The sequence below is a fragment of the Lissotriton helveticus genome, chromosome 12 (genome assembly GCF_964261635.1).
Source record: "Lissotriton helveticus chromosome 12, aLisHel1.1, whole genome shotgun sequence".
In the NCBI taxonomy this organism is placed as follows: domain Eukaryota; kingdom Metazoa; phylum Chordata; class Amphibia; order Caudata; family Salamandridae; genus Lissotriton; species Lissotriton helveticus.
This window is the reverse complement of record NC_136073.1, coordinates 267972307-267986699: the sequence shown is the minus strand read 5'-3', so window position 1 is coordinate 267986699 and position 14393 is coordinate 267972307. Positions and strand designations below refer to the sequence as shown.

Sequence of the window (14393 nt, the reverse complement as noted above, 5' to 3'; positions counted from 1 at the left end):
ACGGCGGTTCCCACGGCCGCCACCGCGTTAGGTATTGCCCTGCGGAGCGTGGCTGGCGGCGCGTGTGGGCGCACCCCTTCCGTGGCCGCGAAAGGAGCGAAAGGCAGCCGATTGATGGCGCTGGCCCGAGAGGCCCAAGGACTTGGCCGTAGCCCTGGAGTCCTTAAAGCGCTCAAGCGCATGGTCTGCCTTGTCGCCGAAGAGGCGACGGCCATCGAACGGCATGTCCATGAGTGTGTTCTGGACATCTGCCGAGAAGTTGGCGGACCTCAGCCAGGCGTGGCGTCTGACCGCCACCGTCGTTGCCATCGCTCTACCTAGCGAGTCGGTGGTATCCAGCCCACACCTGATGGAATACTTGGCTGCATCCCGGCCCTCCACAAGGGCTTGGCCGAGTTTGGCCCGTACCTCCAACGGACACTCTGGCAGCACCTCCGCGACCTTATCCCACACAGAGTGGGTGTAACGTCCCAAGAGGAAGGCGTTGTTGGAAGACCGCAGGCCCAGACTAAGGGATGAGAAGATCTTCTTCCCATACTGGTCATACCTCTTAGATTCCCTGTCCGGCGGGGCTGACGGGAATGCGGTCTGGGAATTGGAGGCCTGGATGACCAGGCTCTCGGGGGTAGGGTGGGAGGACAGGAAACATGGGTCGCCCTGGGCTGGGCGGTGGCGTCTGGTCACGTTCCTATCTACGGGCGAACCCGTAGCGGGCTTGGACCAAGTGCCCAGAAGAACGTCGGTCAAGGCCTCATTAAAGGGCAGCAGAGGCTCGGCCGAGCTTGACTGCGGTTTAAGGACCTCAGTGAGGAGGTTAGTCCTCACGGCCGCGACGGGGAGCTCAAGGCCCAAGGCCTTGGCAGCCTTCATCAGCACCACACTATATGTTGCCCCCTCCTCCGAAGACAAAACCAGTGCCTGGAGAGGTGTCCAGGCCACTGGCCTCCCCAAGGTCTCCTGTCCAGTCCTCATGAGACTGACACTCCCTGGTCAGAGGGTCCTCAGACTCCTCCCAGTCCTCTTCATCACCCATCTCCTGAAACTCAGGGTTCTCAACAAATGGGGCCTGTTCATAGAAGTGAAACTCTCCAAACGACGTCTGGAGCGGCGCCCATCGGGGCCGTCCCGGCGCCGGAACAGGAACAAAGGTGGAACCGGGGACTTCGCCGCCCGAGGACGGCGCCGGAGGCGACACCTGAGGGTCCGACGCCGGGGAGGTCGTAAGGTCCACCGGCAACGAACCAGATCCCGAAGGAGGTCCAGCGGCGTCCTGCGGCGCCGGGCCCGAAGGCGCCGGCGGCGCTGGAACAACTGAACCCCTCGGCGCCGGGCCAGAAGGCGCCGGCGGGATAACGGGAACCTGCGGCGCCGGGCCCGAAGGCGTCGGCGGCGCCGGGGCCGAAGCACCCGACAGCGTCGGGGCAGATCCCCCGACCCGCTAGGGGTCCCAGACGGGTCCGCTGGGCCCGAAGGCGCCACAGAGCCCGTCGGAGGAGAGAGTTTCCTCATGGCCATGAGGAAGCGCTCGATCTCCTCCGGCGTCGCGTTGAGCCCAGGGACCGTAGGGTATGGGGCTGGACGCGGAGCCTGCGACTCCGTCGGAGCCGCGTGGGTGGTGTCACCCGAACCCCCGGCCGCATCGCGCGAGCGTCGGGGGGAGTCCGAAGAGCGAAGACGCCGCTTGGACTTCTTGTGCCCGCACCTGACGACTACTTCGACCCGGAGGAGTGCGGCCTACCCTCGGTACTGTGGTGGCTCCGAGCCCGCGACCTGTCCCTCGACCTCCCATGGGATCGGGACCTCTCGCGGCGCGGGACCGACTGCCGGAGTTCGAGCCGCCTGCGGGACCGCTCCCATCTGGCTTTCGAAGAGAGGGCCCGGCAGTCGGAGCAGGCCTTGTCGTCGTGGTCGACGCCGAGACAAGATAAACACACGCGGTCGCAATCATTGCAGTGCTTAAAGCCGGGCATCCCTACGGCACCGTCGTAGTCGAAAGACTTCGAGAACAATCAAAAGTGATCAAAAAGTTAGTCAAAAAATGACTAGGGTTACTGCTTTTTCCAGATCTGCGCTTGCTGGCGCGGAAAAAAGAAGAACTGACGTCAGCACGCGGAGGCGGCGTCTAAGTACTCCGACGACGTCATCACGGCGCCGACGACGGACGCGGATCCGCAGACGACGCCTACCGACGCGCAAGGGTACTGCTACGAAAAAAAATTCCGGATCCAGTCTGACGCCTGGGGATATTCTAAGGTAAGGAATCTAATACTAACGTGTCTCTTTCAGATATACCGATGTAGTTGTGGTTTGGACAAAGTACTTTGGTTTTTAGTGAGGTACAAGAATAGGTAACACACACTTGAAGAGGGACCTTTCCAGGGAGAAGAGCGAGACAGCATCTATGATGTAGATCCACCATCTATAGGTTAAGGTATGGGGTCTGTTGACAAAGCCCAGAGATCTTCTATTATATAATAAAACTTCTTCTTAGCAAGAGGAGGGAGGTTAGGCACTGTAGTCTTTTCTCCATTGTCTTTTGATGATGATATCTCCCTTCATGATATATGGACTAGCTGCTATGCTGTCTGTATTTGTACTATGCATTTTTCTGCTGCTGTGGCACACATACTGCATGTTAGGGCAAGTTAGTCAAAATAAATATTTTAAACTGTTTTGTGTCTCTGTCAGATCTTAATGTGGACAAATACAAGAGAGCGAGCGAAAGTCTGTGTCTTGTTACCGCAATCCCTGAGAGAGCTGGCAGGGTTGTGTTCTGGGGTGTCTAATAATTTGCTTCTCTGTGAGTGAGTAGGAGATCAAGTGAGACACTATAGCTAGTCGATCCTGGGCTTGTGGGTACTAAGATGGTAGGAAGACCCAGTCCCTATACACCAAGGTCCTATAATCCTGCACACAGTTCTGTGTTTGTTTAGAATCTCTGCAACACTGGTATGGGTCCCTTTGTGATAATCCCGTTTGGCACCCATCTATGGCATCCTGCACAGAGTTGGATCTAGGAGGGTCCCCAGCGACATTCTCCCTTCCTGAAGCCCTTTCCCTCAAGTGGGTGTGTCCAGAAAATAAGGCTGGGGTTGGTGGTACCAGTTCAGTCAGAAGGATAGGCGGCAAAGGCTTGGGGCCTGGAGAGTTGCATTGGTACTGGGCTGGGAAGGGTATTGCAAACTCTGACCAGCAGTCCCTCGAACAAAGGGTCTGATAATTTCAATTCATCACAGATGAGGAAGGGTCAACAGTTGGAGAATTCCCTAAGAGATGAATCCTAAAAAGAACAACCACTGGTATGATGATAGACTAGTGAGGACCTAATAGTTTAATCTGCAACAGATTTCTCACTCTTGAAATAGGTCAACAAAGCAATCATCTGATAGAAGGGAATAAGCATGTGTGCACACATTTGCAGACTTGATGCATGCGACACGTGACATATGCATGGGTAAGTGGGGGTAACTTGCAAAGCTCTGTATTAAAACAGGTATAGAAGCAGCTTATGGTCCAGCTACTAAGTGTCACATACCCATATGCTGAAAAAAGACCACCTGAAACATTTGAATTTTTAGACAGTACTAACATGGCGAATAATCTTTTTTTTGGCGTAAGTCTCTAGCACAAGGTGAAATGCTTAACAGACTGCCTACTAGATCAGAGCATGATACTGTCCCAGGAATGCTTTAGCCTAGTCCAGTTCTCTAGTAGAAGTACATGGACTAGTACTTTGGTTAAATGGTTTATCACTGGCTAACAGAATGCTTATTTATCTAACACTTGTACATAGTTTACTTTGTACAGGGTAATTACTTGCACATTCTGCTCCCTGGCGAAACAAACAAAAAGAAAATAAGAAATGAAGCTTGATGGTCCTACAGCCAATGTTCAGAGTAACACAACCTTCTAGTTTGTGAGCCATGTCTTTTACCCACTCATCCTTTTTCTAGAATATGGCAGTTGTAATGTTAAATGAATGTCCTAAATCTCATAGGCAAGATTTAGGATTATCCAGATGACTGAGCACTAAGAGGTTGATATGCAGCACTGGTTCTACAGGGGGTCAAGAGAACAATTCTAGAAAATATATTCCAAATAACAAAGACACAAGACATTACTGAATGAATATATTACTAGCATCAACTGATTAAATAATGTTTAGAACTTAAGAACATGACTTATTCATTCCATAGAAAAGATTTTAATTGAGAGGAGGTCTAGACTGAAATTTTGACAGTTCTGACACAGCAACGTTATGAATTTCTATGTCAATGAGATGTATAAGTCTGTGAATGAATATAAATAGAATATAAATGAATACACCTAAGTGCAGGGACCCACCGGTTATCAAAGCAGCCTACTGCCAGCACTGCCAAATGATGGATCTGAGGCGTACTGAGGCTGCCTAGACTTCCAATTTCGTCCAATAACCTACACCTCCTGTCTCTTCAACTCAGTCCTACAGGTATTTTATCATCATGGCTTCTGCTTTGTCACTGTTTTCTCATTTGTTGCATCATTTTCCTTCCTCCCTTATCTCTATTTAGCTCTGGATCAAAAGTCTGAAGATGGAAAATAATGGGTAATTCCTACAAATGAGTACAGCTGCATACCACCTGCAATTACTGTCACAAATTAACTGGATGTAGATTGGGCAGATTATGAAAGACTTGGAAAAATAAAATCACATTGAAAATACACCAGGGGCTTGGTGCCTCAATGAAATACAAAGCAAAGCTGTAGATAAGGAAGTGGGTTAAGGGTAGAACAACTGAGGGACATATATAATTATACCTGAAATCCAGAAGCAACGGTAATCATAGCACTAATCGGAAATCCAGAGCCGACAGACCAGGAGCTTAAAAACATACCTGTTGAAGTTCTTCAACATCTTTAATCATGTTGCTAAAGCTGGAGTCTGAATGTCTGTGGGTGACTTTGTATGATGCAAAATCAGTCTGCAGCTTCACTATTGTCTCCTCCAACTCTACTGCCTGAAAAACAAAACAGCTCAATCAATATCTTTGTCTGCAAGTGCACAACTGACAGTGTATGAAAACTTAGATAATTGATAAACGTGTAAGTGCAAGTATTTATATTGACGGCTCTTATTCCATGTTATACATATAATATTTACTGTGTACTGATTTATTCTCACACATAAATGTGCCATTTAACTTCTAGTGCATATAGTTGTTTACTGAACTACTGTACTGTTAAAAACGTTATGAGTTTACCATCTGTACATATGTCATGAAATGCACTGCTTGAAGCTCGTCATAAATGGCATGAGTGGCAGAGCAACACAAGTTATTTGATCATTCAAATAAAAAATTAGAGGAACAAATTCAGGTCATTTCAGAAACAGAAAGCAGAAAAAGAAACAAAACTACCGAAAAAAAGAAGCACTGGAGAAGTCAAAATTTGCATCCTACAAGAAGGGTGGCATAAGACACTAACTCTTGTCTATGATGGTTGGAGATACTCAGCTAATGGGTGAAGCTTAACCCCTTCCACGCTGATGACGAGCTGGGCTCGTCATCAGGTAGCCTCCTCGCACGCTGATGACGAGCCCAGCTCGTCACGTAACATGCGCTTTGAAAAATCTCAGCGTACGGGCGGAATTCCGCCCGCATGCATGCGGTTAAGCCAATGGAGGAACATGTTCATACATAGAGTGCCCAAAATTATTTTAATGTGAGAACAGTTTGTGGAGATTTCGCTTTGGCCTGTCAGCAAAGGCAATTCCCAACCAGCTGGGAATGACTGGAATATAAATGTGAATTAAGATAAAAGTTACCTTTGTGGTAAATTCATTCCTAGTAGAACAAAGATTGTTTATAATTATCAACATGTGGGTATCCCCACTGCATGATGTCGGGCATTGAACCGCATTGTCAAGGATTAAATCAGAACTGTGTGTAGTTTTACTATGCATATGAGCCGGGGCAAACACGTTACTTACCTTTGTTAAGGCTTTTTCTGGTGAATACTCCAACAACAGATTTTTCTAAAAAGAAATTGCGCATGACGCCATTGGACTCTGCAACGGCCTAGCAAACTCTGCCAAATGACATATGTGGAGTTGTATACACAAGCCACCTATGTATTTCACTCTTCCATGCCCTCAGACACCGATTCATTACAAAAAATAGGAAAGGACAATGTGCCGAAACTAACGAACAAGTTACTTACCTTCGGTAATGCTTTTTCTGGTAGATACAATATCTGCCTGTGGATTCCTCACCTTGTGAATATCCCCTTGCGCCAGCAACATTCGGAAATTCTTTTCGTAGCTTCGCGCCGACGTGGACTTGGACATCATAGAGGCACGGCACCGCTCGCGACTCCGCTGACGTCACTGACGCCTATATTAGGCCCACGCCAGCGTGATGACATCAGTTCCGCCCTTTTTTCCGTGCCTTCGAGGCACACGGACGGACAAATGACAGTAGACATATACCAAGTATACGCAGTACAAATATCAAGGTAACACACACAGTGTGAAGCAAATGCAACAAAACATTTGAAATAAACAACCCCTTGAAAATAAAACAAATACATAATAGAAACTCTGGCATAGAAGAGTGGACAACGGGGAGGCGGGTGGGTCAGTGAGGAATCCACAGGCAGATATTGTATCTACCAGAAAAAGCGTTACCGAAGGTAAGTAACTTGTTCTTCTGATAGATACATCTGCCGTGTGGATTCCTCACCTTGTGAATAGAGTCCCAAAGCAGTCCCCACTCCCGGAGGAGGGTGTCCACTCTTCTAGACCAGGAAATCCTGAAGGACAGAGCGTGCAAAATGACCATCCCTACTCACTTCGGAATCCAAGCAGTAATGCTTCGCGAATGTGTGGAGGGAAGACCAAGTTGCCGCTCTACAAATATCCTCTACAGGCACACCTCTAGCCAATGCTGAGGTCGAAGACTTAGCTCTAGTAGAATGAGCCCTTATACCCTCTGGTGGTTCCTTACCGGCCAAAGAGTAGCAGATCTTAATACAGAGGATGATCCATCTTGATAAAGTCCTCTTATGGACCGCTCTTCCTCTCTTGCAGCCAGCAAAGCCAATGAAGAGCTGGTCATCCAACCGACAGTCTTTAGTTCTGTCCAGGTAAAAAGACACCGCCTCTTGGGGTCCAGACGGTGTCATCTCTCCTCATCCTTGGAAGGGTGTGGGGGAGGATAAAAGGTAGGAAGGGTAATGGATTGACCAAGGTGGAAAGGAGTAACCACCTTAGGCAGAAAAGCAGCCCTGGTCCTAAGAACCATTCGATCAGCATGAATGGTCAAGAAAGGGGGCTTGTAACTAAGAGCTTGAAGCTCACTTACCCTCCTTGCCGAGGTTATCGCAACGAGGAAAACTGTCTTAAGAGTCAAAAGCCTCATAGGACATTTGTGAAGAGGCTCAAAGGGAGCACCCATCAGAAAGGTCAAAACAAGATTTAAGTCCCACTGAGGCACAATAAAAGGAGTAGGAGGGAACTTATTTATGAGGCCCTTCAAAAACCTTAAGACTACAGGAGATTTAAAAAGAGAGGGCTGGTCAGGCAAACAGATAAAAGCCGACAGCGCTGAAAGATAGCCCTTCACTGTGGCAACAGCAAGCCCCTGCTGTGCCAGAGAAAGGGCAAACTGGAGAACATCAGATAAATGGGCCTTCAAAGGGTCTATAGACTTTTCCCTGCACCAAGTAATACATTTTGACCACCTATAAGAATAGATGGACATAGTGGAGTCACGCCTGGCTGACAAGATGACATCCACGACATCAGGCAGGAAAAGAAAAAGAACTCAGGTTGCCCCGTTCAATCTCCAGGCATGAAGGTGTAAGGTCTGGAGGTGGGGGTGTAAAACCTGCCCCTCCATCTGGGAGAGGAGATCTGCCGTGTGAGGGAGACGGACCGGCGAGCACGAGGAGAGGTGGAGAAGATCTGTGTACCACACCCTTCTTGGCCAATCCGGGGCGATCAATATAACTTGGGCCCGGTCTTGGCGAATCTTCCTCAGAACCCGAGGAATCAAGGGTATGGGAGGAAATGCGTAAATGAGTCGTGAGCCCCAACTCAACTGAAAAGCGTCCCCCAAGGCTCCTTGCATCGGATACTGGAGACTGCAGAATAACGGGCAGTGAGCATTCTCTTGAGTGGCAAAAAGGTCCACCTGAGGAGTCCCCACGTCCGAAAGACGTGGCGAACTACCTCCGGATGAAGCCTCCACTCATGGTCGGCAGAGAACTGCTGACTGAGACTGTCTGCACGAACGTTCTGAACTCCGGCCAGATGATTTGCCATCAGACAAATCCGATGGTCCTGAACCCAGGACCAGAGGCGCAGAGCCTCTCTGCAGAGACACTGTGACCCCACTCCTCACTGTTTGTTGATGTACCACATCGCGGTCGTGTTGTCCGTCAGGACCTGGACCGAACGACAGCGAAGGGAAGGGAGGAAGGCCTTGAGCGCCAGACGTATCGCCCGCAACTCTAGAAGGTTGATATGAAGCAACCTTTCCTCCGGAGACCAAAGACCCTTGACCTCCAGGTCCCCCAGATGAGCACCCCACCCTAGAGTGGATGCATCCGTTATTACTGTGGCCACCGATGGAGGCAGTTGGAAAGGCTTTCCTTGCGACAGATTGCCTTCCACGCTCCACCAAGACAGATCCGCCGCAGTTTCTCTGGAGATCCTCACTGACTCCCTGAGATCTCCGCTGTGCTGATACCACTGCCTGCGGAGGCACCACTGGAGTGCCCTCATGTGCCAGCGTGCATGGTTGACCAACAGAATGCAAGAAGCCATCAGACCGAGCAGGTGAAGGACCTTCAGGACTGGAACAACCGCTCCATTGAAAAATAAAGGAATCATTGCCTGTATGTCGCGAATCCTTTGAGGAGGAGGGAATGCACGGCATACAGTTGTATCCAGTACCGCACCTATGAACAGGTTGCGCTGAGAGGGCACCAGGTGAGACTTGGGTACATTTATTGAAAAACCCAACCTGTGCAACAACTGAGTTGTCTCCTGCAGATGATGGAGCACCTTCTCGGACGACTCTGCCTTGATCAGCCAGTCGTCCAAATACGGGAATACAGGAATCCCCGACCTTCTGAGATGTGCTGCCACCCCTGCCATCACCTTGGTGAAGAATCGAGGCGCAGTAGTAAAACCAAATGGAAGGACAGCAAACTGGTAGTGTTGCGACCCAACCGTAAAACGGAGATACTTTCTGTGCGACTTCAAGATGGGAATATGAAAATACGCATCCTGTAAGTCGAGCGACACCATCCAGTCTTCTTCCAGCAGCGCTTGAAGAACCTGTGCAAGAGTGAGCATCTTGAACTTTTCCTGTTTCAGGTAAAGGTTCAAGATCCTGATATCTAGGATTGGCCGAAGTCTGCCATCCTTCTTGGGGATCAGAAAATACCGGGAGTAGCATCCCTGACCCCTCTCCTGCTCCGGAACCACCTCTATCGCACCCTTTCTGAACAGTGCCAGGACTTCTTCCTGCAGGAGAAGCAGGTGGTCCTCCGAACAAAAACCCTGGTAAGGAGGGTAATTTGAGGGAAACTCCCGAAAGGGAAGAGCATACCCATTCCCCACGAGATTGAGAACCCAAAGATCCGATGTTATCAATTCCCAATCTCGTAGAAAATGGGTAAGCCGGCCCCCCACGGGGACCACATGATCCGGAATGGCGGATATAGGGCTGCTTTGCTGCGTTGGCAGGGGGCTGGGAAGGGGAAGAAGAGGAGGAGTTCAAGTTCAAGTTCGAAATTTGTATAGCGCACTACTCACCCAGAGGGTCTCAAGGCGCTTGAGGGAGGGAGGTGCTTTACTTATCGAATATCCAGGTTTTTAGTTGTTTTCTGAAGTTGAGGTGGTTCTGTGTAAGGCGGAGGTGGGTGGGGAGGGAATTCCAGGTTTTGGCCGCTAAGTAGGAGAAGGATCTTCCTCCCATGGTGGATCTGTGGATGCGTGGAATTGCGGCGAGGGCTTGGTTGGACGATCGTAGTTGGCGGGAGGGGGTGTAGAAGGAAAGTCGCGTGTTGAGGCATTCGGGTCCTAGGTCGTAGAGGGCTTTGTGTGCGTGGGTGAGGAGACGGAACGTTATTCTCTTGTTGACAGGGAGCCAGTGGAGGTCTCTCAGGTGGCCGGAAATGTGAGCTTGCCGAGGGATGTCCAAAATGAGTCTGGCTGAGGCGTTTTGGATGCGTTGGAGTTTTTTCTGTAGTTTGGTTGTGGTTCCGGCGTAAAGGGTGTTTCCGTAATCCTGTCGGCTTGTGAAAAAGGAGGAGGAAGCTTGACGGCCTCTAGGACGGGCTCTTTGCCTGCCCCTGTATGATCTGTACAGCGTATTTTGCTGTTGCTGTGGCTGCTGCTGAGATGGTCTGTAGGAACGAAAGGAAGATCTGCCAAATCCTCTGAAGCGCCTTCCAGTAGTACCCCTGGACTGAAGGCCCAAAGATTTCGAAGTGGCCCGACTGTCTTTAAAACGTTCCAAGGCCGCATCAGCCTTCTTGCCAAACAATCCTGAGCCATCAAAAGGCAAGTCCATCAAAACAGACTGAACATCTGTAGAGAACTCCGACGTTTTAAGCCATGCGGCTCTCCTAGTGGCCACAGAAGAGCCCATGACCCTCGCCACCGAATCAGCAGTGTCCAACCCACTCTGAATCACCTGCCTAGCAGCAGCCTGAGTGTCCGATATCACCTCCTGAAAATCCTTTCTATCCTCCTCAGGGATTTTCAGAACCAACTGCTTAACAGAATCCATCAAGGCATGGACATACCGCCCCATCAGACAAGTTGCGTTAGTTGACTTTAACGCCATACTGGCTGAGGAGAATACCTTCTTGGCAGCCTGATCCTGCTTTCTGGACTCCTTATCCCCAGGAACCTGCGGAAAAGCACCAGCAGACCTCTTCGAGCAGGCAGCCTGCACAACCAAACTCTCAGGCAGGGGGTGCGTTGACAAAAAATCAGGGTCACCAGGCGCAACCCTGTACCTCCTCGCCACTGCCCTAGAAACCGCAGGAGTAGACAAAGGCTTCTTCCAAACCTCATAGATGGGTTCAGCTAACGCATCATTAAAGGGCAGCCTTGGCTCAATATAAGAGGAGGGTGAGTGAAGAACTTCAGTTAGAAAATTTGACTTATACTCCGCAGTGGGCAGAGTAATGTTCAACAAATTTGCCGCCTTTTTGATAACAGTGTGATAAGGCACCACATCCTTTGAAGGCACATTCGACACCGAAGCCAAATCCCACTCAGGAGACAGTTCAAGCCCACTGGCCTCTCCCAGGTCCTCAAAAGGATCTTCAGACTCCTGCAACTCTCCTTCCTCCATATCAGCATACCGATATTGTTCTTCCTCCAGAAGTCTCTGGGCTTCTCTCCGAGACCTTTCCTTCACGATAGAAGTCGAAGGATCCGGAACCGACTCCGACGGATCCGGAACCGACTCCGACGGGGCCGGGGCCGGGGCCGAACCCGAAGCCGGATGAGGTCGTTTCACACGAGGTCGAACAGAATCCTGCCTCGGAGTCGTAGGCACCGGCGTCGATGGAACCGGCGTCGACAGAGTCGGCGTCGTCGACACAGGCGGTGTCGGAAAATGCTAATGCGGTGGTAGAGCCGGCATAAAAGGCATGAAGGGCGCAGGAGCATAAGCTTGGGGAACACCCAAGTTAAAAGACATAGGACCCGTGGGACCAACAGGTGCACCAGACGGGTACATCGCCCTGGAATAAACACCAAACATGGCGTTCAGGAAGTGGGATGGATCCTGACCTGGAGCCGGAAAATCTGGATACGGTCCTCTGGGCTGTTCCCGAGGAGGCGGAGTCTACACGAAGTCGACCTTTTCCCTGAGCCCCGGAACCGGGGTCGACGAACCCGCAGGCATCGGAACCTCGGCCTCACCAACCTTCTGCACCTCACCTTCATCCTCCTGACCAGAAGGATTGGACGGATCTGGAGAAGGGATAGCCAACTGCTTCGGCGACTCGGGCGAATTCGGATGCGAAGCTTCACCAACAGAGTCCTGAGCCTCCGACGCCGAAACCTCCGCTTCTTTATTAAGAAGTTTGACCTGCGACTTCGGCCTCGAACCAGAGTCCTTCCCTGAGTGATGACGTGACTCATGGCTCCTCTTCTTATGCTTTTTCCTTGAGGATCTTGAAACATGAGCTGAAGACGATTCCGAGCGCAACTTCGATCGAGACCTCGACCTCGAATGCCGAGATCGAGACTTCGAAGTCTTTTTAACCTTCTTACTCTTCAGCCTTGCCACGAGGAGTTTCGTCTCCCTTTCCCGGAGGGCCTTTGGGGTCATCTTCTTACAACAAGGGCAATCCTCGACGTCATGGTCGGAACTCAGGCACCAGACGCAGCACTCATGCGGGTCAGTAATAGACATTGTCTTGCCACATTCTCCGCAAGCCTTAAAGCCAGTCTTCTTCGACGACATCTCGAAGAAAACAGAAACAGCAATAATAGAACAAGAGTAACAAAGTTACCAGGAAGCTACAGTACGATCCCAGAAAACCGTTAGCGTCGACGACGCGGAAAAAAGGGAACTGATGTCATCACGCCGGCGTGGGCCTATTATAGGCGTCGGTGACGTCAGCGGAGTCGCGAGCGGTGCTGTGCCTCTATGACGTCCAAGTTCACGTCGGCACGAAGCTACAAAAAGAATTTCCGAATGTTGCTGGCGCAAGGGGATATTCACAAGGTGAGGAATCCACACGCCAGATGTATCTATCAGAAATGGGAATTTATGGTTCAAATCAATTTAATGAATTTAATTTAAAGAGGATAATACATACACTCACCTACAAACAACCGGCCAGAGAGGCTAGAATCAACACTTATGACAGCAGGTCTGGTGAGGGAAGGAAAGGAAGGCGGAAGGGGACACAGGAAATTCAGAGGGAGTTTATAATAACAAGAGAGTAACAAGGAGGGTCTATATCCCCCACCGGGAGCCCCCAGGGTGAGGATGGAGCAGCATTTAGAGCTTTGTTCATTTGGGTATGTCTTTGATCCCAATATCTAAAGACACACAAATGATGGACGGAACGGGGAACAAATCAAAACATTCACCTCCAGTCAAGAGATATGGGTTAAATCCAATGTTCTTTTGCTCACCATGCCACCCCAGTTAAGACAAAGTCATATGCAAATCAGTCTTGACCCCAGTTCCTCATGGGAACGGTCCAGCCCGAACTGCCAAGCCAGGTCCTCCGTGGACCAGAAACGAGCAATCCTGGGACCGGTTTCAGGGTATCACCCCTCATCAGCCAGACTAGCTTGAATCCTATAGGAGTAGCAAAATGAGGGGTCCTTCCCTAGCCTGGGTATTGCTGCTTCAAAGATGGTGTCTGTAAGTACCCCAACCTCGTCAAAAGAATTGTAAAGATGCGAGAGGAGCGGAGCTAGAAAGAGTATAACGTTTTTTAAAAGCTGGTATGGACCTATCAAGACCATGGACTTAGCAATGCCAGGTATCACATCATCTATTCTGATGTCAGATTCAAGTGCATCAGCTTCTTGATGAGGAAGCAGTGCACTGTGGTCTGAGGAAAGGTATAAATCAGCTGCCTCTTGGTCTTCGTCTTCTGCTGTGTAGAGGTCCATGTAAAATAGCTTGAATGCTTGTGGAGTATACTCCATTGTTTGGGCCTCCATGCAATTCGTGTTAGCAAATCAGGACAAACCTGTCTCTGTGTAGTTTGCCATGCTGCGTGGACGCCAACAACTCCTGCTTTATTTCCCCAGGTTATGCAGAGATGAGCAAATTCGGCTTTCTGATAGTCCAAAGTCTTGAATTGTTTCCTGGCTAGTCTCAACTGTCTAAGTCTTGCAGGTCACCTTGGGACCCTTTGCTCGCCCCTACAGCTCAAGTCTTTTATCCCACCTATCACTATTGAGTTGACGGAGATAGCCATATTGGCACCTCTGACCACCAATTTTACAGTTTCCCACAACAGAAGGCTGTGGTGTCCGGGGTTTTGAATTTTCTTTTATCGCTGTCTGGATAGAGCCATTTCATAGGAGGTTGTCATTAAGTTTCCAGGTGTGGGCAGAGAGTGGTTGGGGGAAGTAGAATGGTTTTAAAAGTGATCAGGACAGGAGAGTGGTCTGATAAGGCATATATATCTATATTCCGCATGAGTAGTGGCACCCTAGACTTGGAGGGAGGTCAAATAGTAGTCCAGCCTCGCACACGTCTGTCAATAGAATAGAATGAAGCGTCTTTGGCTGAGCGATTAATGGGGGGAAAGTCCTTTCAGACGAAGCATGAATCACGCTGTGCCAACACAGCACCAGCAATAGAACAGACACGGCATTAGCATGCATTCCTTCAGCACGCAAGTCGTAACAA

At 49.9% G+C, this 14393-nt stretch overlaps 1 protein-coding gene across 8 annotated transcripts in view; it reads right to left on the bottom strand.

Annotated features, from left to right (window-relative positions):
• Positions 1 to 14393, bottom strand: part of PMFBP1 (polyamine modulated factor 1 binding protein 1) — a 2317386-nt gene that overhangs the window by 1121513 nt on the left and 1181480 nt on the right. For all 8 annotated transcript variants that reach the window (XM_078668626.1, XM_078668631.1, XM_078668625.1 and 5 more), the window contains one exon: positions 4875 to 4997. In XM_078668626.1, coding sequence (XP_078524752.1) covers positions 4875 to 4997 — 123 coding nt within the window. The remainder of the gene's footprint in view (positions 1 to 4874; positions 4998 to 14393) is intronic.